At 30.6% G+C, this 23359-nt stretch overlaps 1 protein-coding gene across 1 annotated transcript; it reads right to left on the reverse strand.

Annotated features, from left to right (window-relative positions):
- Positions 1 to 90: 90 nt before the first annotated feature.
- On the reverse strand, positions 91 to 22995 carry LOC135955742 (uncharacterized). Its single transcript, XM_065506099.1, has 3 exons — positions 22848 to 22995; positions 5956 to 6551; positions 91 to 4790 (listed from the first exon to the last, which is right to left on the reverse strand). Exons 1-3 carry the CDS (start codon positions 22993 to 22995, stop codon positions 222 to 224), a joined length of 5313 nt encoding a protein of 1770 aa, XP_065362171.1. The 3' UTR covers positions 91 to 221.
- Between the last annotated feature and the right edge of the window lie 364 nt (positions 22996 to 23359).

A 23359-nucleotide genomic window follows, 5' to 3' on the forward strand; every position in this document is an offset into this window, starting at 1 on the left:
ATTCGTTTTTTTTTGCTAAATGTTCCACACATTTGTTACAAATAATCTTTATGTTCTTAACAACTCTTAAGTTAATTAAAACGTCGTAGGTCAATATTCAATAGAAACGATTTATTACATATTTTATTATTTATATAAGATATCTTGTGACCCCTGATTTTGTCAAATGCCAGCAAATCCTTAAGCCATCATTTATTACAACGTTCGTTAACACGACATCATCATAAGTGGTTGCTCTCCTTTTCATTGCTCTGAATTGCCGCCTCAACAATGAACTCTTTGTTTGTATTGTCTAGCAAAATATTTTCGGTTTCACTGTTATTTTCCTCAAGTTGATGATCTGGAAATGGATTCTTTTCTGAATTATCCACATTGTTATCGCTTTTAATGAACTCTTTATTTTCGGTTTCACTCTTATTTTCCTCAAGTATAAGTTTCGAAGTTTCCTCAACATTTTCTTCTGATTCATTATCCTGTTTTGTTTTATCATTTGCTTTATCATTTCCTTCAGTGCCTGTTAGGCCAGGATTTTCTTGATTTTCTACAAGATTTACTAGAAGCCCTTCAGTAGGAACATTTTGAATTTCACGACAGGCATTTGTTTCAGCATCAAATACATCACCATCCGCACAAAATACGGCACGTGCTTTACCCTCATGGCAAACATAGAATGTATTCTTTTGGCGCAATGGATAAACAAAAGTACCAAATTCAGGACAAGTTATACTTATATGCTCTGCATACGAGGTTACTCGGCAAGTTTTTGTTTCAGCATCGAAGAAATCTCCTTCCAAACAACTTTGAATAGTGGCAATGCCATTAATGCACTGGTAAAATTTGTTTTTATCAATATGGGGAATTTTTGCAGTTCCTTGTTGGGGACATTTAATGTCAACAGATTCAGTTACAGCATTTTCTAGAGAGCTGCTTTGATGTAGTTCATTTGACATGAAAACTAATTCGCTACAAGTTTGGGTTTCCTGGTCAAATATATCTCCTTTAGCGCAGCTATGAGTTGTGGCAATGCCATTAATACATAGATAAAATTTATTTGGATTTTCGTGGGGTAGTTTTAACGTTCCTTTTATGGGACATATGTTATTTATAGGTGCGTTTAACATATTAGGAATAGTATTAGTTTCTCGACAAGTTTTTGTTTCGACATCGAAGAAATCTCCTGAGGCACAAGATTGAATTGTGGCTACACCATCAATGCATAGATAAAACTTATTATTATCGATATGAGGCATCAGTTTAGTTCCTTGTGGAGGGCATTGAGTTTCAGTTAAACGATTTTCCGGCAAAGTCTGATGTTGTTCACTTTCAATGTGAAGTGCTTCTCGACAAGTCTTTATTTCAGAATCGAAGAAATCTCCGGAGGCACATGATTGAATTGTGGCTATACCATCAATGCACTTGTAAAATTTGTTGCTATCAATGTGGGGAATCATTGCAGTTCCTTGTGGGGGACACAATTTGCTAACAGATTCGGTTAAAGCATTTTCTTCCGGGGAGATTTGGTACTCTACATTTTTCATTGGAAGTGAAGGGATTTGATATATTCCATTATCCACTGAATTTGTTTCGCGACAAGTTTCCGATTCGGCATCAAAGAAATCTCCAGCGGCACAAGATTGAATTGTGGCTAAACCATCGATGCACTTGTAAAACTTTTTGCTATCAATGTGGGGAATCATTGAAGTTCCTTGTGGTGGACACATTTTGCTAACAGATTCAATTAAAGCATCTTCTTCCGGATGGGTTTGAAATATTCCATTATCCACTGAATTTGTTTCGCGACAAGTTTCTGATTCGGCATCAAAGAAATCTCCAGCGGCACAAGATTGAATTGTGGCTAAACCATCGATGCACTTGTAAAACTTTTTGCTATCAATGTGGGGAATCATTGAAGTTCCTTGTGGTGGACACATTTTGCTAACATATTCTGTTAAAGCATCTTCTTCCGGGGAGATTTGATACTCTACACTTTTAATTGGAAGTGAAGGGATTTGATATATTCCATTATCTATAGAAAGTCTTTCGCGACAAGTTTCCAATTCGGCATCAAAGAAACCTCCTTTAGGGCAGCTATTAATTGTAGCTCTACCATTAATGCAGACATAGAATTTGTTGCTATCAATATGAGGAATCATAGCAGTTCCTTGTGGAGGACACATATTGCTAACAGATTCAGTTAAAGCATTTTCTTCTGCATCTGTGTGGTAGTCTACATTTTTAAAGGGAATTGTAGGTGTTTTATATATCCCCTTTTTCAGAGAAAGAGTTTCGCGACAAGTTTCCGTTTCAGCATCAAAGAAATCTCCTTTAGCGCAACTATAAATAGTGGCAATGCCATCGATACACAGATAGTATTTATTGCGATTAACGTGGGGTAGTTTAAACAATCCTTGTGCGGGACATATGCTATTAAGAGGTTCATATAACATATTCTGAATAGTCGAAGTTTTACGACAAATGTTGGTTTCAGCATCGAATAATTCACCGTTAGCACAACTTTGAATTCGGGCCGTACCATTGATACACAAGTAAAAGTTGTGTTTTTCAACATGAGGCATTATGGCAGTGCCCTGTGGAGGACACGTAATGTTATTATAATTTAGTTCAGTCAAGTCTTTGGTGCAAACATTGGATTTAGTATCGAAAATGAAACCTTTGGCACATGTAAATTCAATAGCATTGCCATCAAGACAAAGAAAATATCTATGTTGGTCCTCATGAGGATAGAGGAAGGTGCCAAATGCGGGACATGTGATGTTTGAAATGTCAGCTGTATTATTTAGGGATACAATTGCTAAAGTTGAGTTTTGTAAAGATGTTTCATTTCCATTGGCTAGACGAGTTGAATTTTGCATAAATGCTTCCTGTCTTTGGCAAGTTCCGCTTTCCTTATCAAAGATAGTACCATTAGCACAGGCCAACACGGAACCCATGCCATTGATGCACAAGTAAAATTTACTGTTCTCAATGTGAGGAAATTTATAGGCTCCTGCAGCTGGACACATGATGCTAACAACTTCATCTAAAACCATAGGTGTTTGATTTTCATTGTCTTCAGTTGGTAAGGGATTACGGCAAGCTTTTTCCCGCAAGTCAAACACAAGTCCTTCAGGGCAAGTTAAAACAATAGCTTTGCCCTCAAGACAAACATAGTATTGATTAGTTTCAGCATGAGGATAAATAAAAGTGCCCAACAGGGGACACTTGACAATGGTTGTATTCGTTACATTTGCAGTTGGTGCAACTGTTGAAATTTCCAATGTTGCATTTAATGTTCTGAGACAAGCTCCGGATTCAGCGTCGAAGAAACTGCCATTAGCACAGGCTAATACGGAGGCCATGCCATTAACGCATAAATAAAATTTATTTTCTTGCTCATGAGCAAATTTCATGGCACCCAGGGAAGGACACAGTATATTAATTGGTTCATCTAATACCACTGGCATGTCACTCTCATTGTTTCCTATATCCACCTCCATATCACGTTGACAGGCATTTGTTTTGGTATCAAAGAAATGGCCATCGGCGCAGGCAAAACCTATGGCATTGCCATCAATGCATACATAGTAACGATTTCGTTGGACATGAGGATACATAAATGTACCAAATTTCGGGCATATAATGTTGCTGGCAAATTCAGTTATCACCGCTGTTAAACGTTGTGTAGTATTTCCCTTACTAGTGCTATTATCTTGCATTTCTAAGAGCAATGTTTGGTTTATACGACAAATATTTATGTCCTCATCGAAAATCTCATTAAGATCGCAGGCCAATACATAGGTCTTGCCATCGGTGCATAAATAATACTGGGTTTTATTGACGTGCGGAAATTTGAAGGTACCAAATTTCGGACACATTATATTAGCAGTTTCTTCGGGCTTATATAACTCATTATATCTTAGCGTATTAGTACAATTTTTCAATTTGTTGTCATAGAAAAGTCCTTCGGCACAAGCGAATACCGCAGAGTTTCCCTCAATGCACAAATAATATTGATTTTTTTGGACATGAGGCAAGGTGGTGTTACCAGTTGCCGGACAATTTACATTAAATTGGTTTGCAAACTTATCAGCGCTTAGTGTTACGTTTGCATTGAACTCCTCCTCCACCTCTATAAGTTCATCACGGCAATCATGTAATGAGCTATCAAAGAATTGACCTTCGGCACATGCAAATACGTTGGCCTTGCCATCCAGACACAAATAAAACTTGTGCTTTTCCACATGAGGAAAAGTGAAGGTGGCAAATTTCGGACAAACAATGCCCGCAAATTCCTCAATCATCGAGCCATATCTATTCTTACGCAATTCTTCTGAACTGTTGCGACACACATTTTCGTTAGCATCGAAATATTGATCTTCGGGGCATTCAAATATCGTGGCATTGCCATTGACACACAATATATATTTGTTATGTTCGGCATGGGGCCTAAAAGCAGCTCCAAATTCCGGGCATTGTGGTAAATTCGATTCAGTGTTGTTAAAGTCCCAGCTATCAGTAGTGTATTGTTCCAGTTTCTCGTTATTAACACAACGTTTTTGCCTATCATCGAAATGATAACCAGCGGCACATGCATAAAGAGCAGCCTTGCCATTAATACAGGTCACATAGTATTCGGGATCTTCAATATATTGGTATATAAAATGGCCATTGGGAGGGCATTTAACTGCTGTGGTTTCGCCTACTAGAGTAGGTGGATTTAATTGTTGCGTTTGTTTATTAAAGTAACGTTTCTCTTTGTTATTTGCCATTGGGGATTCGATGTCTTCGATCTGAAATTGAATATTGTGGAGAATAAGATAGTAGTAGAGAGCTCATTTACATGGTTCATAAATGGCTCATTTGTCTTTTAGTCTATAAGAAAAGTTTGAATTGAAGGGTAAAACTTTTCCGCAAATGTTTTCTTTTTACTGGTTATAAAAACCCTTGATTATTTATCGTATTATAGTGTCAAAAATGTATCGGAAAGACATAAACCATAGATTTAAATCATGAGAATGTATTGCCACGTATTTTGTTACTGTAGCATTCAAGGCGAATTTATTATAAGGCGATTTGGTTTTGTTTATGTTGTTTGAGCTGCCAAAGTCTGTATGTTGTTTTTGTTTCTTTTACGTTTGTTGTAGTTTTCGCCACAATAAACACTAGCAAATTTGGCAGCTCAAACATCTAAACAACTAAAAAAATGTCTTAAATTTGGTTTTTGGTTTTTTAATTTTTTTTTGGTGAACAAAAAAATTCGGGTTAAAAAATATTTTTTCCGATTTTGACCCATTCTTTCTATATATGTCGTTGCAAAGGTCTTTGAAATATCTATCATTAGATATCCATATTGTCTATATTAATGACTTAGTAATCCAGATATAGGTCAAAAATCGAGGTTATCCTGGTTTTTTCCTCATAACTCAGCCATTTGTGGACCGATTTTGCTGATTTTAAATTGGAAACTTTTCGAAAGCATGTCTGACAGAATTATTGAAGATTTGGATCCCGAAGATATCTGGGGTCTTCAGAAAATTAATTTCAACAGACGGACAGACATGGCTTAATCGACTCCGCTATCTATAAGGATCCAGAATTATATTGTGGAAATTACAAACGGAATGACTTATATAAAACTTTTAGCAAAATCGGTTCACATTTGTAAATGTTACTTACTCAAAAAGTTTAAACTCGGAATAATTGCACCCACTTTGCGAGATCTCAAACTTCAACAAGTATCTTATGATTGTGAGGAAATCTTAGGTGACATGACTTCCATATATATAGAAATAATTTGGAAAGCGAAATTTTATTAGATACCTATATTAATTAAACATTTATGACCGATATAGTTTTATTTCTGGTGGACATTTTTTTAAGACCTCTTTTCCAACTGAGCCATTTGCCAACCAAAAATTTCCAAAATTCTGAAAAGTATTTAAAAAAAATATTTACCAAACATTGTACATTTTCCGCTCGGTCACAGCAATTACATTCCGTGCTGAAATATAAACCGGGAGCACAGGTTAGCGATTTTGGCTGGCCTGCCATACAGATGTAATAATTTCCACAGCTGGCCGCACTGGGCACATAAACCAATTCACTATCTGTGGTATGAATGGAACAGTGATTGTCCACACAGTCGACATTTTTGGCCAAATCACATTTTCCCGTTTTCACATTAAACTGTTGCTGGTTTTCACATTTCCTCAACAAACCGTGGCCATAATAACAGGAAATGTACTTGTCACAGGTCTTTATTAAAGGCACGTTTAACATTTGCCTAGGGGGGCAATTTAGACAACCTTGACGCGAAGCTATACAGGCTTGTTGGCTGGCATCAAAATATAGACCAGCTTTACATTGTTGCGGTTGGGCCTGACCATAAACGCAGACAAAATATTTTGTACAATCCTTGATATCCTGTAAAAATATATGATCGGCGACGTTCTCACAGATATTGATGTTATCCTCATAGTAATCGCGTGATGCTAATATAAAATGACAATTCCAGAGAATGACAGCTAGTGAGAGACATAATCTGGGTATCACTGTGGGTGTAAAGGTGAGTGAGATTTTTTAACTTAATTATTTTGATCTATAAAACATACTTGACGTTATTGATTTTGAATTTTTCGTAGGGCAAATATTTAAACAAGACTGTCTTTAATTAAGTTGCCGTTGTTACTTTTATATACTCGGTAGGGTTGGTCTCTTATTGTTAAGAAATGTTGTGATTGATCTTATCAGTAAATAATAAATAATTTTGGCAAAAACACACAAAAATTGTTGTTTCTAAATTAAATAATAGAAATCGCATTATGTACATAGATAAATACATACATTTTATATTTTTGTATGTGAGTCATTCCATGTTTAAACGAACGTTGTTTCGGTGACCCCGATTTTTTTCCAATTTCCTGTCGGCATCAATTGGCATTACCGAAACGGTTCATTGCATATATGTCAAAAAAATTACAGCTCAATTCTTGACATTTCATCATTTGACAGCCAATTTTGTTGCTAAACTCAATTTTTTAATTCTGTAAAATGACTGTTAATATTTTACACAATTAAAGAACAATTTTCTAAAGGCAATTTGTAGTAGATTTGAGTTGAAGAACAATTAAATGATTCCAAAAAAAATTTAGAACAAAAATTTTTGATATGAAATGCCACATATGAATATTCACTCTCGTTTTTAACAGCATTTTCTAATATTTAGTTTCTACCATGGTACAATCAGTTACCAGGTACAATTATTAGAGAGAGTTTCCAATGTACACCCCTAAAACGTCAAACTATGTATTTAATCACTTAACTTTTTTTAATTTTTTACCGCGATATTTTTTAAATTTGTTACGTTTTAACTGAAATTATAAACACTTATTAAAAAAAATATAGTTTTTCTTCAATTGTTAGTAAATTTTTGTAATAAAAATTTTAATTCAATTATTTTTTTTGGCATTTCCTTTTTATATTTTTTAATTTTCTTTTGTTTGACGTTATAGGGAATGTATAATTGAGAATATACTTTCTAATAATTGTACCTTGCTTATTCTACAATGGTTTCTACCTTTAAAACAATTGAAAATATGTACAATAAATTTTCAGAGAGGATTTCCTTGCTGTCATTTATAAAGGGTGTTTTTATAAGCCCGATAAAACATAGGAAAGGGTTAACTGTCAAACGAACTGTCATACTGCGCTCACTTTTTGACATTTATGATTGTTATACTCTGGCACAGAGTACACCAAGGCGAATTTATAAAAGGTAACGACAGAACTACGAAAAAAACGGGTACTTTGTTGTTGTCAAAATATAGATGAACTGTCAAAATTGGGTTTGTTGTGTTTTTGGCCAAAGATCTGAACAAGTGAAGAAAAAATTAATCAGCTTTTCTTCTGAGGTCACTTTCCATAAATACACCTTAAATATAAACAAGTAAGAGAGCTGTGCTGTGCCGAATCTTATATACCCTTCACCAAATTATACTTCAAAATACAAATTTTAAATATTTTTAGTTAAACAATTTTTTTTTAATTTTTTTGAAAATAAAATTTCGCGAATTGTTTTTTAAATTTATTAAATTTAAAATTTTTTTATTTTTTTAAATTTTAAACAATTTTTTTTTGTTTTTTAATTTAATTTTCGATTTTGACCCATTGTAGGTCCAACTTACTATGGTCTTATATACGTCGTTGCAAAGGTCTTTGAAATATCATTAGATATCCATATTGTCTATATTAATGACTTAATAATCCAGATATAGGTAAAAAATAGGTCAAAAATCGAGGTTGTCCTGGTGTTTTCCTCATATCCCAGCCATTTGTGGACATATTTTGCTGATTTTAAATAGGAAACTTCTCGAAAGCATGTCTGACAGAATTATTTAAGATTTGGATACCGAAGATATCTGGGGTCTTCAGAAAATTGATTTCAACAAACAGACGGACAGACGGACATGGCTTAATCGACTCCGCTATCTATAAGGATCCAGAATATAAATACATTATAGGGTCGGAAAATTATATTGTGGAAATTACAAATGGAATGACAAACTTTTATATACCCTTCTCACGAAGGTGAAGGGCATAAAAAGGTTCTGAGAGAAAGAGAAATATAAAACAATGGGGGATGTTCTGTCTCGTGACACCTCTGTATATTTTGTGACTCTGCAACCATCAATTCGCGCAACTTATAGACGACTACGTGATTTTTATGGCGGGTTAGTATCCAGAAAAATGTACTGTTTTGTTCGGTTTACACGCTGGTGGTATCAAAAGACCTTATTTCTTCAAAAATAAAGCCGGAGATCGCTTTACGGTCAATGGAGATCTCTAAGGCAGTCATGATCAATGATTTTTTGTTTGAAAATATGGATGACATTGATCCGGGCGGGATGTGGTTTCAACAGGATGGCGCTACGCCGACCGCAACCATCGATTAATTGAAATCAAAGTTTGGCGATAACTTGAATTCGAGAAATGGACTTGAAAATTTCCTCCAAGGACGTGCGATTAGACACCTCTTGATTATTTCCTGTTGGGCTACGTGAAGTCACTGTTTTAAGCTAATAAAATAGCTACAATTGACGCCTTGGAGTCCAACATTGTTCGTGATATACGACCAGCAATGCTTGAAAAAGTGACCCGAAATTGAACGCCCAGAATGCTGCGTTGGTCATAAGCCCGAAATCATTTTCAAAAGTTAATGCAATGTATTGATCTTTCGAATAAAAAATATTTTTGGAATAAAATTTACTTTTTTAAAATTTCAAGTTCTACGGTCTTAAAAAAACACCTTTTATAAAAACTATTTCTGTTCATTTATTACGTATTTCCTTTAAGAATTATTTCTCAAAAAAAAACCAACCAAGATACATTAAATTCTATGTTAAAAAAAAATATTTAATGATGTTTTATGTATATTGTATATGATTAGATAAAATCAATTAACATTCGGGAGGCTTACGCTATGTGTCGTACGCTTGTTGTTTGAAAAGCTTTTACAGAATGTTTAAAGTGTCATGTCAATTATTTTTACTATTTAGCACTCAACTCTCTGCTGGAGGGCACTACAATGCTGTTTAACTGATAAGATAATGTTTTAAATAGTAGTAATTTTGCCATTTAGTTAAGATTTTGCATTATTAGTTTGTATCCAAGAGAAAAATCAGAGAAAACTCTCTCCAGAGATGATTATTTAACACTTGTAGAGCAGCTGCACTAGAGTTAAAGTGCACATTTGGATGTCCAAATTTAAACCGAAACTTCGCGAAGTTACAACTTGAGATATTTAATTGTTCTGAGTACTGACCAAGTGTTTAATAAAATGCATGATGATGTTGTCTGAATCAAGAAGAAACGAGTCCATAAATAAGTAATATTTCCTCGTATATTTTGAAAACTCTAAACAATTTGTCTGTTTTTGGTAACCAACAATAAAAACTCTTGGTTTATTGTATAAATTATTACCAAGAATTACGTTTTCCCGGAAACCCATAAAATTATATATATTATTTCTTCAATAATGATCCATGAATTCTTTGTTTGAAAATATGAATGAAATTGAATGAACCCTCGATTTATTGAAATCAAAACTATTGGCTTCCAAGATCTTGCGATTTGACATCTCTCGATTATTTCCTATTTATATTGACCTTATAAACTATTGAAAAAGTGGCCCACAATTGGTCGGCTAGAATACACTTCGTTAAGAACAGCCGCGGTGGTCATATGCCCGAAATCATTTAAAAATGTTAATGCCATGTATTAATCTTTCGAATAAAACAAATTTTTTGGATTAGCATTTACTTTTTTGTGTTATTTTTTGCAATTTTAACACCCTTTATATCAAGAAAATATATATGGCAACACTGTATACAAACGCATTTGACAGTTACCGTTACAAAACGCATGTGCTTTAATTAACAGCGAAATAGAAACACTCTCTCTTGCTGTTTTCTCTTTTTTATACATTTTCCAAAAGGATTTCAAAGCGAATTCGAATACATTTCGTTTCCTATCAAATCAAATAACACATACCGAAAACAAAAACAATACATTTTTAGTTGAGTGTTTTCCTTCAGCATGATGTATACATCAGAGTTGTACAATGTATCAAAATCAAAACAAAAAATGTGCTTAAAACAAACAACACAACAAATTTATTACATTTTTATACTGTGTAAATGAAAGATTTCTTTTTGGATTTCAAGAGCTGCTAGACATATATAGTCTATTTAAGGTTCTTAGTCGTGTATCAATCATGTCCTTGGTTCCCACATTTAAATGCCAGGACAACATGTGATAAATTAAATTTGAACTCATTGAAAAGTGAAAATATGAAAATCTTTTAAAAAAAGTGCACAAAATACACACAATCTACTGCAATAAAAATAAAAGGGAAAACCTAAAATTTTCTAGTAAATTGTAAAGTGAAAGTTGCAAAATTTAACGAAATAAAAGTGAAATTAAAACTGCCATTTAAATAAAGTAAAACAAACAACATAAAAAATATGTATAAATCAAGCATAAAATCATTTGCAGCAGTATTGATATATAAAGCAAAATGCAAAAACACAACAAAGTCATTGCACTAGAAATATTAATCAAGGACATTTCTACCAAAAAAGTACCCAGTAAACGACCAAAAATAAAACAACAATATGTTGTATATTATTAATAATAAAGAACATTTTGTTTAAACAACTATTTCAACCTAAATAATAAACAAAATTTTTAAATAACAAAAAAACGGTAAGAAATCCTTTACTATTACATTTTTTCTCATTTTTTTATTTTAAAAAAAGCAATAGCAGAAAAGTATCCTTGTGCCAAGCACAGTAACACTTACAAATGCATATACAGACACACGCACATTTATATACATATACAAATGTATGTATATATAAATATAATAGAAGTCTAACTATACCCATGAATTAAAAGGAAAAAAAAAGCTCATATTCATTCATTTGTACTTGCATGTGTACTTACATGTCTATGCATGTATACATTTTATATACATACATATATTTATAAAAAATGCAAGTGTATAGTTTTACTTTTAATTTTCCCTCAAATACCCTACAAACTATACCAGTATTGATCATATACGAGAGCCACTCAGGATGTCTTTGCTGCCCCAGAAAGAAAATTTAAATATATCTTACGACTACGATTAGCCTAACTTTACTAGAGATCACGCAGATAATTGTGTTTACAAGATCATGTTCGTTGATCCAAACTAAATTCGTCTGAGGAAAGATTCGTCATGTAACAATATCTACACTCATTTCATATTTTCTAATTCCCAAATTCACATGAATCAACTTTGTGAGAAAAGGAGCTCGATCTGTGATCACTCATATTTCTAACCAAAAAATCGATTTTCATATGAAAAAACTCAAAAATCTAAAATCCTTAATAACTTTGTAAACAAGCTTGATCTGTGATCACTTATATTTTTCACCAAAACTCGATTTTTCATATGAAAAAAACTCAAAAATCTAAAATCCTTAATAACTTTGTAAATAAGCGTTTAATCGAGAAAACAAGCTCGATCTGTGATCACTTATATTTTTCACCAAAAATTGATTTTTCATTTGAAATCATTCTAAAATCTAAAATCTTTAATAACTTTTTAAATAAGCCTTTAATCGAGAAAACGAGCTCGATCTGTGATCACTTATATTTTTCACCAAAAATTGATTTTTCATATGAAAAAACACAAAAATCTAAAATCCTTAATAACATTGTAAATAAGCGTTTAAACGCAAAAAGGAGCTCGATCTGTGTTCACTCATATTTCTAACCGAAAATCGATTTTTCATATGAAACAACTCAAAATTATAAAATCCTTAATAACTTTGTAAATAAGCCTTTGAAAAAGGAGCTCGATCTGTGATCACTCATATTTCTAACCAAAAATTGATTTTTTATATGAAAAAACTCAAAAATCTAAAATCCTTAATAACTTTGTAATTAAGCATTTAATCGAAAAAAGGAGCTCGATCTGTGATCACTTATATTTTTCACCAAAAATCGATTTTTCATATGAAAAAAACTCAAAAATCTAAAATCCTTAATAACTTTGTAAATAAGCGTTTAATCGAGAAAACGAGCTCGATCTGTGATCACTTATATTTTTCACCAAAACTCGATTTTTCATATGAAAAAACTTAAAAATCTAAAATCCTTAATAATTTTGTAATTAAGCGTTTAATCGAAAAAAGAAGCTTGATCTGTGATCACTCATATTTCTAAATAAAAATCGATTTTTCATACAAAAATCTAAAATCCTTAATAATTTAGTAAATAAGCGTTTAATCGAAAAAAAGAAGCTGGATCTGTGATCACTCATATTTTTGGCTAAAACTCGATTTTTCGTATGAAAAAAACTCAAAAATCTAAAATCCTTAAAAACTTTGTAAATAAGCGTTTAATCGAAAAAAGAAGCTTGATCTGTGATCACTCATATTTCTAAATAAAAATCGGTTTTTCATATGAAGAAACTCAAAAATCTAAAATCCTTAATAACATTGTAAATAAGCACTTAATCGAAAAAAGAAGCTTGATCTGTGATCACTTATATTTTTCACTAAAAAACGATTTTTCATATGAAATCAATCAAAAATCTAAAATCCTTAATAACTTTGTAAGTAAGCGTTTAATCGAGAAAACGAGCTCGATCTGTGATCACTTATATTTTTCACCAAAAATCGATTTTTCATATGCAATCATTTAAAAATCTAAAATCCTTAATAACTTTGTAATTAAGCATTTAATCGAAAAAAGGAGCTCGATCTGTGATCACTCATATTTCTGGCCAAAAATCGATTTTTCATATGAAAAAAAATCAAAAATCTAAAATCATTAATAACTTTGTAAATAAGCGTTTAATCGAGAAAACGAGCTCGATCTGTGATCACTCATATTTTTGACCAAAAATAGATTTTTCATATGAAATCATTCAAAAATCTAAAATCCTTAATAACTTTTTAAATAAGCCTTTAATCGAGAAAACGAGCTCGATCTGTGATCACTTATATTTTTCACCAAAAATCGATTTTTCATATAAAACAATTCAAAAATCTAAAATCCTTAATAATTTTGTAAATAAGCATTTAATCGAAAAAAGGAGCCCGATCTGTGATCACTCATATTTCTGGCCAAAAATCGATTTTTCATATGAAAAAAAAAATAAAAAATCTAAAATCATTAATAACTTTGTAAATAAGCGTTTAATCGAGAAAACGAGCTCGATCTGTGATCACCAGGGAAACCAAAATATGCAAATGCATGTTTTTTCTGGTGAGTCTAATGAGCACATGGATAAGATATTTACACGTTTCAGAACTATTTAAGAATTTTGGCATCGATTTGTTAGTGCATATTTTTGCATATTTTACCCTTAAATACATATTTTTGCATATATTTGTTTTAAGAGCATATTTATGTCATATTTTGCGTTTTTAGAGCATATTTTACTGTTTAATAGCATATTTTGAGTTTATCAAAAACAAATTTTGTCTTACTTATTTTTCGCTGTTGTGTTACAGGTTTTTACATCCTTTGTTTAAAATTCAAAATTGAAAATAGATGGCTTTTCACCAAAAAAAAATTTAAAAAACAGAAATTTTTTTTAAATTTAAAATAACAATTCGAAAAATTTTTTTATCCAAAAAATTAAAAAACTGAAAAAAATGTTTGTTCACCTAAAAATATTTAAATTTTTTTATTTTGAAGTATAATTAGGTGAAGGGTATATAAGATTCGGCACATCCGAATATAGCTCTCTTACTTGTTTTAATATAAAATAAGCACTATTTTAATAATAGCTCCATCTAAATATCAAATTTTAGTTCTAATTCAAACTTAACCGTTCTAAGTGTTAAAGAAATATTGTCTTTTAAATTTGCTCCTGTAACATCAGTTGATGTCGAAAGAACATTTTCTATGTTAAAAAATGTTTTCAGATCCAATAGACAACGATTTTTATTTGAAAATTTAAGTAAATTTTTTTTGGTTAAAAATTATGTCAAATGTTATGTTTTTTTTAAGAGCATATTTTTTAAATGTTAAGAGCATATTTTAAAGTTTTTACTGCATATTTAAAGCGCCTAAAACGCTTTTTTTAGAGCATATTTCCGGTTTCCCTGGTGATCACTTATATTTTTCACCTAAACTCGATTTTTCGTATGAAAAAACCCAAAAATATAAAATCCTTAATAACTTTGTAATTAAGCATCGAAAAAAGGAGCTCGATCTGTGATCACTCATATTTTTTTTACCAAAAATTGATTTTTCTATGAAAAAGATCAAAAATCTAAAATCATTAATAACTTTGTAAATAAGCGTTTAATCGAGAAAACGAGCTCGATCTGTGATCACTTATATTTTTCACCAAAACTAGATTTTTCGTATGAAAAAACCCAAAAATATAAAATCCTTAATAACTTTGTAATTAAGCATTTAATCGAAAAAAGGAGCCAGATCTGTGATCACTCATATTTCTGGCCAAAAATCGATTTTTCATATGAAAAAAAATCAAAAATCTAAAATCATTAATAACTTTGTAAATAAGCGTTTAATCGAGAAAACGAGCTCGATCTGTGATCACTTATATTTTTCACCAAAAATTGATTTTTCATATGAAAAAACTCAAAAATCTAAAATCCTTAATAACTTTGTAATTAAGCATTTAATCGAAAAAAGGAGCTCGATCTGTGATCACTCATATTTTTGACAAAAAATCGATTTTTCATATGAAATCATTCAAAAATCTAAAATCCTTAATAATTTTGTAAATAAGCGTTCAATCGATAAAACCAGCTAGATCTTGGATCACTCATAATTCTAACCAAAAATCAATTTTTCATATGAAGAAACTCAAAAATCTAAAATCCTTAATAACTTTGTAAATAAGCGTTAAATCGAAAAAAAGAGATCGATCTGTGATCACTTATATTTTTCACCAAAACTCGATTTTTCATATGAAAAAACTTAAAAATCTAAAATCCTTAATAATTTTGTAAATAAGCGTGATCACTTATAAAACTCGATTTTTCGTATGAAAAAACCCAAAAATATAAAATCCTTAATAACTTTGTAATTAAGCATTTAATCGAAAAAAGGAGCTCGATCTGTGATCACTCATATTTTTGACCAAAAATAGATTTTTCATATGAAATCATTCAAAAATCTAAAATCCTTAATAATTTTGTAAATAAGCGTTTAATCGAAAAAACGAGCTCGATCTGTGATCACTTATATTTTTCACCAAAACTCGATTTTTTATATGAAACCATTGAAAAATCTAAAAACCTTAATATGTTTGTAATTAAGCATTTAATCGAGAAAACGAGCTCGATCTGTGATCACTTATATTTTTCACCAAAACTCGATTTTTCGTATGAAAAAACAAAAATCTAAAATCCTTAATAACTTTGTAATTAAGCATTTAATCGAAAAAACGAGCTCGATCTGTGATCACTCATATTTTTGACCAAAAATAGATTTTTCATATGAAATCATTCAAAAATCTAAAATCCTTAATAACTTTTTAAATAAGCCTTTAATCGAGAAAACGAGCTCGATCTGTGATCACTTATATTTTTCACCAAAAATTGATTTTTCAAATGAAAAAACTCATAAATATAAAACCTTAATAACTTTGTAATTAAGCATTTTATCGAAAAAAGGAGCTCGATCTGTGATCACTTATATTTTTCACCAAAAATTGATTTTTCATATAAAACAAATCAAAAATCTAAAATCCTTAATAACTTTGTAATTAAGCATTTAATCGAAAAAACGAGCTCGATCTGTAATCACACATATTTCTTGCCAAAACTCGATTTTTCATATGAAAAAAACTCGAAAATCTAAAATCATTAATAAATTTGTAAATAAGCGTTTAATCGAAAAAAGAAGCTTGATCTGTGATCACTTATATTTCTAAATAAAAATCGATTTTTCTTATGAAGAAACCAAAAAATCTAAAATCCTTAATAACATTGTAAATAAGCACTTAATCGAAAAAAGGAGCTCGATCTGTTATCTGTTCTAACCAAAAATTGATTTTTCATATGAAAAAACTCAAAAATCTAAAATCATTAATAACTTTGTAATTAAGCATTTAATCGAAAAAAGGAGCTCGATCTGTGATCACTCATATTTTTTACCAAAAATCGATTTTTCATATGAAAAATTTCAAAAATCTAAAATCCTTAATAACTCTGTAATTAAGCATTTAATCGAAAAAAGGAGCTCGATCTGTGATCACTCATATTTTTGACCAAAAATCGATTTTTCATATGAAATCATTCAGAAATCTAAAATCCTTAATAATTTTGTAATTAAGCATTTAATCGAAGAAAGGAGGTCGATCTGTGATCACTTATATTTTTCACTAAAACTCGATTTTTCATATGAAAAAAACTCAAAAATCTAAAATCCTTAATAACTTTGTAAATAAGCGTTTAATCGAGAAAACAAGCTCGATCTGTGATCACTTATATTTTTCACCAAAACTCTAAAATCCGATTTTTCATATGAAATCATTCAAAAATCTAAAAACCTTAATAACTTTGTAAATAAGCGTTTAATCGAAAAAAGGAGCTCGATCTGTGATCACTTATATTTTTCACTAAAAATCGATTTTTCATATGAAATCATTCAAAAATCTAAAATCCTTAATAATTTTGTAACTAAGCATTTAATCGAAAAAAAGAGCTGGATCTGTGATTACTCATATTTCTGGCCAAAAATCGATTTTTCATATGGAAAAACCCAAAAATATAAAATCCTTAATAACTTTGTAATTTGATCTGTGATCACTCATATTTCTAACCAAAAATCGATTTTTCATATGAAAAAACTTAAAAATCTAAAATCCTTAATAATTATGTAATTAAGCATTTAATCGAAAAATGAAGCTCGATCTGTGATCACTTATATTTTTCACCAAAAATTTATTTTTCATATGAAATCATTCAAAAATCTAAAATCCTTAATAACTTTGTAATTAAGCATTTAATCGAAAAAAGGAGCTCGATCTGTGATTACTCATATTTTTTACCAAAAATCGATTTTTCATATGAAATTATTCAAAAATCTAAAATTCTTAATAATTTTGTAATTAAGCATTTTATCGAAAAAGGAGCTTGATCTGTGATCACTCATATTTCTAACCAAAAATTGATTTTTCATATGAAAAAACCCAAAACTCTAAAATCCTTAATAACTTTGTAAATAAGCGTTTAATCGAGAAAACGAGCTCGATCTGTGATCACTCATATTTCTAACCAAAAATCGATTTTTCATATGAAAAAAACTCAAAAATCTAAAATCCTTAATAACTTTGTAAATAAGCGTTTAATGGAGAAAACGAGCTCGATCTGTAATCACACATATTTCTTGCCAAAACTCGATTTTTCATATGAAAAAAACTCAAAAATCTAAAATCATTAATAACTTTGTAAATAAGCGTTTAATCGAAAAAAGAAGCTTGATCTGTGATCACTCATATTTCTAAATAAAAATCGATTTTTCTTATAAAGAAACCCAAAAATCTAAAATCCTTAATAACATTGTAAATAAGCATTTAATCGAAAAAAGAAGCTCGATCTGTGATCACTCATATTTCTAACCAAAAATCGATTTTTCATATGAAAAATTCAAAAATCTAAAATCCTTAATAACTTTGTAAATAAGCGTTTAATCGAAAAAAGGAGTTCGATCTGTGATCACTCATATTTTTTATCAAAAATCGATTTTTCATATGAAAAATTCAAAAATCTAAAATCCTTAATAACTTTGTAATTAAGCATTTAATCGAAAAAAGGAGTTCGATTTGTGATCACTCATATTTCTAAGCAAAAATCTATTTTTCATATGAAAAAATTCATAAATATAAACGGATATATATAATATAAACGGAGAAATGTTATTTCATTGACATTTTTTTCAAAATTTTGTAACACTTGTTATAAATTGCATCGATCGATATCATATCTTATCACTATGTTATCAATAATTGGTATAGGGTTATCAAGATGTCGATCTCTAGCGATTGAAATTTTTTTCAATTTCACGAACACAATTACAGTAACAAATTTTAATTGTTGATTGGGATAGTTGTATGAACTTTTATGTCATTTTCTTTTTTATTTTTTTTTTTCGTTTATTATATGAGTAATATTTACTATGATGATTCAGAGATGCTAAATTGAAGTTAAACAAGAGTTATGTCGAATCTTATCGTCCCCTTAATAAAACAATAGTGTATCAGTTGTTTGCCATTTCGAAATAATTGAGTTTAAAATTTTTGTGTTAGTATACATCTAGAACAAAAGTAATATTTCAATTGATCTTTTGACCCACTTTGTGGAAGTAGAATTTCACCAAATTTTGACCACATATAGAATCAGTTATGTAGATTCTGCTTATACACTATTGTTTTATTGAGGGGACGATATATAGCGCTTGTGCCAAATTTCGGTACTATAGGTCTTCTCGTTTGGCTCTAACATTATTTTTTTAACGTTAGTAATAAAGACTTTGGTAGTAAAAATGAGTAATTATTGTAATTTTAAGTATTGGACCAAATAAATCATTGGCGTACCAACAAACAATTATGTCATTCTTTTTTTTAATTTCTAATTTTTATGTTTGTCAAATACACACATGTATGTATGTAAACTTATACATATGTCAACTTCTCACATATCAACGAACTAATATAATGAATTAACTTAGAAATAGTTGTGGGTGTGAATGAGTAAGTGTTCCTTCCTTTCATTGAAAATGTGATGAATGTATGACATTACATTTTAATTTGAAAGAGAATGCACTCATTATAAGATGGCGGCGGAGCAATTACATATTTACATACAATGTATGTAGTACATACAATACATACATAGACTTGGCCTTTTAATAAGTGTGTAGGTATGTTTTTTTTCTGAATTTGTAGTGTTAATTCGCTTAAACTTAAAATTCAAAATTACGCAGTAAATATTTGAAAATTTCATTATAATACATTCAATCAGATATATTTGAGATGAGATTTTAATGTTTATTCTTGTTGGGACATTTTGCTATAGAAAAGAAACTTGTTGGGAAAGTTTTCTATAGAAAAGAAACTTGTTGGGAAAGTTTTCTATAGAAAAGTGTCTTGTTGGGACAGTTTTCTATAGAAAAGTGTCTTGTTGGGACAGTTTTCTATAGAAAAGTGTCTTGTTGGGACAGTTTTCTATAGAAAAGTGTCTTGTTGGGACAGTTTTCTATAGAAAAGTGTCTTGTTGGGACAGTTTTCTATAGAAAAGTGTCTTGTTGGGACAGTTTTCTATAGAAAAGTGTCTTGTTGGGACAGTTTTCTATAGAAAAGTGTCTTGTTGGGACAGTTTTCTATAGAAAAGTGTCTTGTTGGGACAGTTTTCTATAGAAAAGTGTCTTGTTGGGACAGTTTTCTATAGAAAAGTGTCTTGTTGGGACAGTTTTCTATAGAAAAGTGTCTTGTTGGGACAGTTTTCTATAGAAAAGTGTCTTGTTGGGACAGTTTTCTATAGAAAAGTGTCTTGTTGGGACAGTTTTCTATAGAAAAGTGTCTTGTTGGGACAGTTTTCTATAGAAAAGTGTCTTGTTGGGACAGTTTTCTATAGAAAAGTGTCTTGTTGGGACAGTTTTCTATAGAAAAGTGTCTTGTTGGGACAGTTTTCTATAGAAAAGTGTCTTGTTGGGACAGTTTTCTATAGAAAAATGTCTTGTTGGGACAGTTTTCTATAGAAAAGTGTCTTGTTGGGACAGTTTTCTATAGAAAAGTGTCTTGTTGGGACAGTTTTCTATAGAAAAGTGTCTTGTTGGGACAGTTTTCTATAGAAAAGTGTCTTGTTGGGACAGTTTTCTATAGAAAAGTGTCTTGTTGGGACAGTTTTCTATAGAAAAGTGTCTTGTTGGGACAGTTTTCTATAGAAAAGTGTCTTGTTGGGACAGTTTTCTATAGAAAAGTGTCTTGTTGGGACAGTTTTCTATAGAAAAGTGTCTATAGAAAAGTGTCTTGTTGGGACAGTTTTCTATAGAAAAGTGTCTTGTTGGGACAGTTTTCTATAGAAAAATGTCTTGTTGGTACAGTTTTCTATAGAAAAATGTCTTGTTGGTACAGTTTTCTATAGAAAAGTGTGATTAAAATTAAGAGGACATTTCCAAAAAATTAGTACTGAATTTAAATTATATTTCTGCATACCTATAAATTGTATAACTTACTATATATTTGGAATATTTAATAACTATTCATACATAAATTGACATTATAAATGTGTAACTACTTTTGTCACTGAGGACATTGTGCTTTATTACTATCCTGCTTTAAAAGAACTTTGACCTGTGAACTGCTTTAAGATAAGAAATAATTATATTTAAGAAATCTATGTTTATTTAGCTTAAAGGTAAAATAAAAATTTTAAAACAAACACTTTATTTGGAGACATTTGGGATATAAAGATTTTCACAGTCTTTGGGGGACAGCTATTTAATTTATTGGAAAGAAATAAACAAACATGTTGGCTATGTCTGTCTACCTACTAGTCACGGTTGAGTAAACTCTTAATAGGAAAGTACATTTGTATGTACATATGTACTTAGTATTAAGGTTTTTTGTTATTTTTTATTATTTTTTTTCTGTTTAAGAAAGTGAATTTTCCGTAGTGGCAATTTGAACTTGTTAATTCATATTTTTGCCTATTAACGAGCAGCATACTACTATGGACAATCAAGTTTATTTTTCTATGTAAAGCTTTTTTTAAAATTATGTGGTTGGCTTGTCAGTCAGTACTCATTGACCTTGCTAGGATTTACAACAAAAATATATATCTACTACTAACAAGAACAACAATAACAACAAAACATTAACTAAACATAAATTTCCATTTGACTTATAACGGTTTCTTGTTGTCCTCATCTCTCTTTTAGTTTAAAATGCCATGTTGATTTATTTTCATGAGTATGTGTATGGATGTATGTGTGTGTTTCTCTATTTTTCATGTGTATAGGTGCGTTAAATTTGTGTAAATTGGCAAGCTCAAAGAAAAAATGTTAGTTAAAATAACTGATTTTTAGTTTTTCACTAAATAAATCAGGCTAATCTCAGTTGTTAAGGTGGCAGCACTTTGCAAACGATATGGTAGCTTTAAAACAAAAAGGAATAATAAAACCAGTGTAGGCAAACCTATAAACTGTAACAATATTTTAGCGATTTCAGAAAAATGCTGAAACTGGCTGAGATGGATTAACAATTTTTTACGAGTGAACTTACTGCAGTAGTATAAATATTGCTGAGCGTTCATACTATGATTTTTTTTAGTATAACTATGTTTGCAAGTATTATTAGTTCATGTCCATACAAACAGTGGTTGACAATACAATGGAAACTTTTCCAAATATTCAATTAATAGGTTACAATTAGAGTTTTTCACGGGAATTACAGGGACGAGAAATCCCGGGAATTCCGCACTATTTTCAGTCCCGAAATCCCGGGAAATTGTGTGAGAATTCCCGGGAATTATTTTCCTTAGTTCTATTTGATGTTTTTTGAACTTGACTTTCTCTTAAAGCTCCAAAACAAATGCAGAAGATTCATTCAACAAAAAAGATTTAACCCAAATAGACTCATAACATTTTCATTATTAAAATTTTATTCCAACTTCCAACTCGTGAATGTTCAGGACTGTCACAGAATTCTAATCCGATCGAATGTGGAATTATTTTAGTATTTAGCTTTTTCACAAAGAGTAAGACGAAAATTTTTGGAATAAAACCAAAAATTAAGTAAATATCTTTACTTAATTTTTGATTTAATATGCAAAACATTGCCAATTCAAAATTAAAAAAAAATTAAATATTTATTTTTTGCGAATTAACATAATTAACGAAGGTAGAACAAAATCTAATGGAAATTGAAGACATTCCGATACAAATGACAAATAGTGACAGATTTGTATATAACGAGTCAGTTTATTTCGTTATATTAAATTTTTTTATTTGTATCCAATTACATTTTAAAACCAAAGATATTTTTTAGCTTTTTAACGAAGCCTACATTCTTAAAATTGAACAATTTGTTCTATGCGGGAATTCCCGGAATCTCGGGAAATTTCAAAATTAATCCCGATTTCCCGGGAAATGAAAAAGTGCGGGAAAAGAAAAACTCTAGTTACAACAAAAAAATCATGGAAAAATGGCACTTATATCTGCAGGCTGCTAGATCTGTTTTACGAAAACTTGATCGGGTTTGACTCTGTGCAAGAAGTTTTGGTTTTGCAATTTTACAATATATTTTTCACCGTCTTTCTTGAACTCTTCCTTAACCAATGGCACTTCCAAGTCCCTGTGGATGATTTCATTTCTTATGTACAATGGTGCTCCCGTTATGGTCCTTAAAACTTTACATTGGGCCTTCTGTATAAGATCAATAATGGTGTTGCTGGCCATTCCCCATAATTGAATTCCATACGCTCAAATTGGGTTTAAAACGGTCTTATAGAGGATGACTTTATAGTCAAGTCTTCATATTGATTGATCACTGATTAACTAGTGAAGACTTCATGTGAAGTTCCTTGGTTTCAACGGCGACAAGTAACTCGTCTATCTAAATGAATACCAAGGTACATATGTATGTGTCCAATTAGTTAAATACTTGGAATGGTTTCCATTATATTGTCACTCACTGTATATAGTTTCTGAGGCGACAAAAACTTCTTGATTCGTTGTGTGCAACAAAGAATTTCAAAAGTCTTTGTTCCTGTGTTAGGAATGTATGTTTATTTTTTTGCTGAAATATTTCCTGTGTTTCAAT

This window comes from Calliphora vicina, chromosome 3 (genome assembly GCF_958450345.1).
Source record: "Calliphora vicina chromosome 3, idCalVici1.1, whole genome shotgun sequence".
NCBI classification, from domain to species: Eukaryota; Metazoa; Arthropoda; class Insecta; order Diptera; family Calliphoridae; genus Calliphora; species Calliphora vicina.

Coding starts and splice junctions, on each gene's coding strand:
- LOC135955742 (XM_065506099.1), bottom strand. CDS start 22,995: ATGGCCAGCAACACCATTATTGATCTTATACAGAAGGCCCAATGTAAA. Junction 6,552..22,847: donor GGAAGAGTTCAAGAAAGACG/GTGAAAAATATA, acceptor TTACACCCACAG/TGATACCCAGATTATGTCTC. Junction 4,791..5,955: donor CGGAAAATGTACAATGTTTG/GTAAATATTTTT, acceptor ATTCAATTTCAG/ATCGAAGACATCGAATCCCC.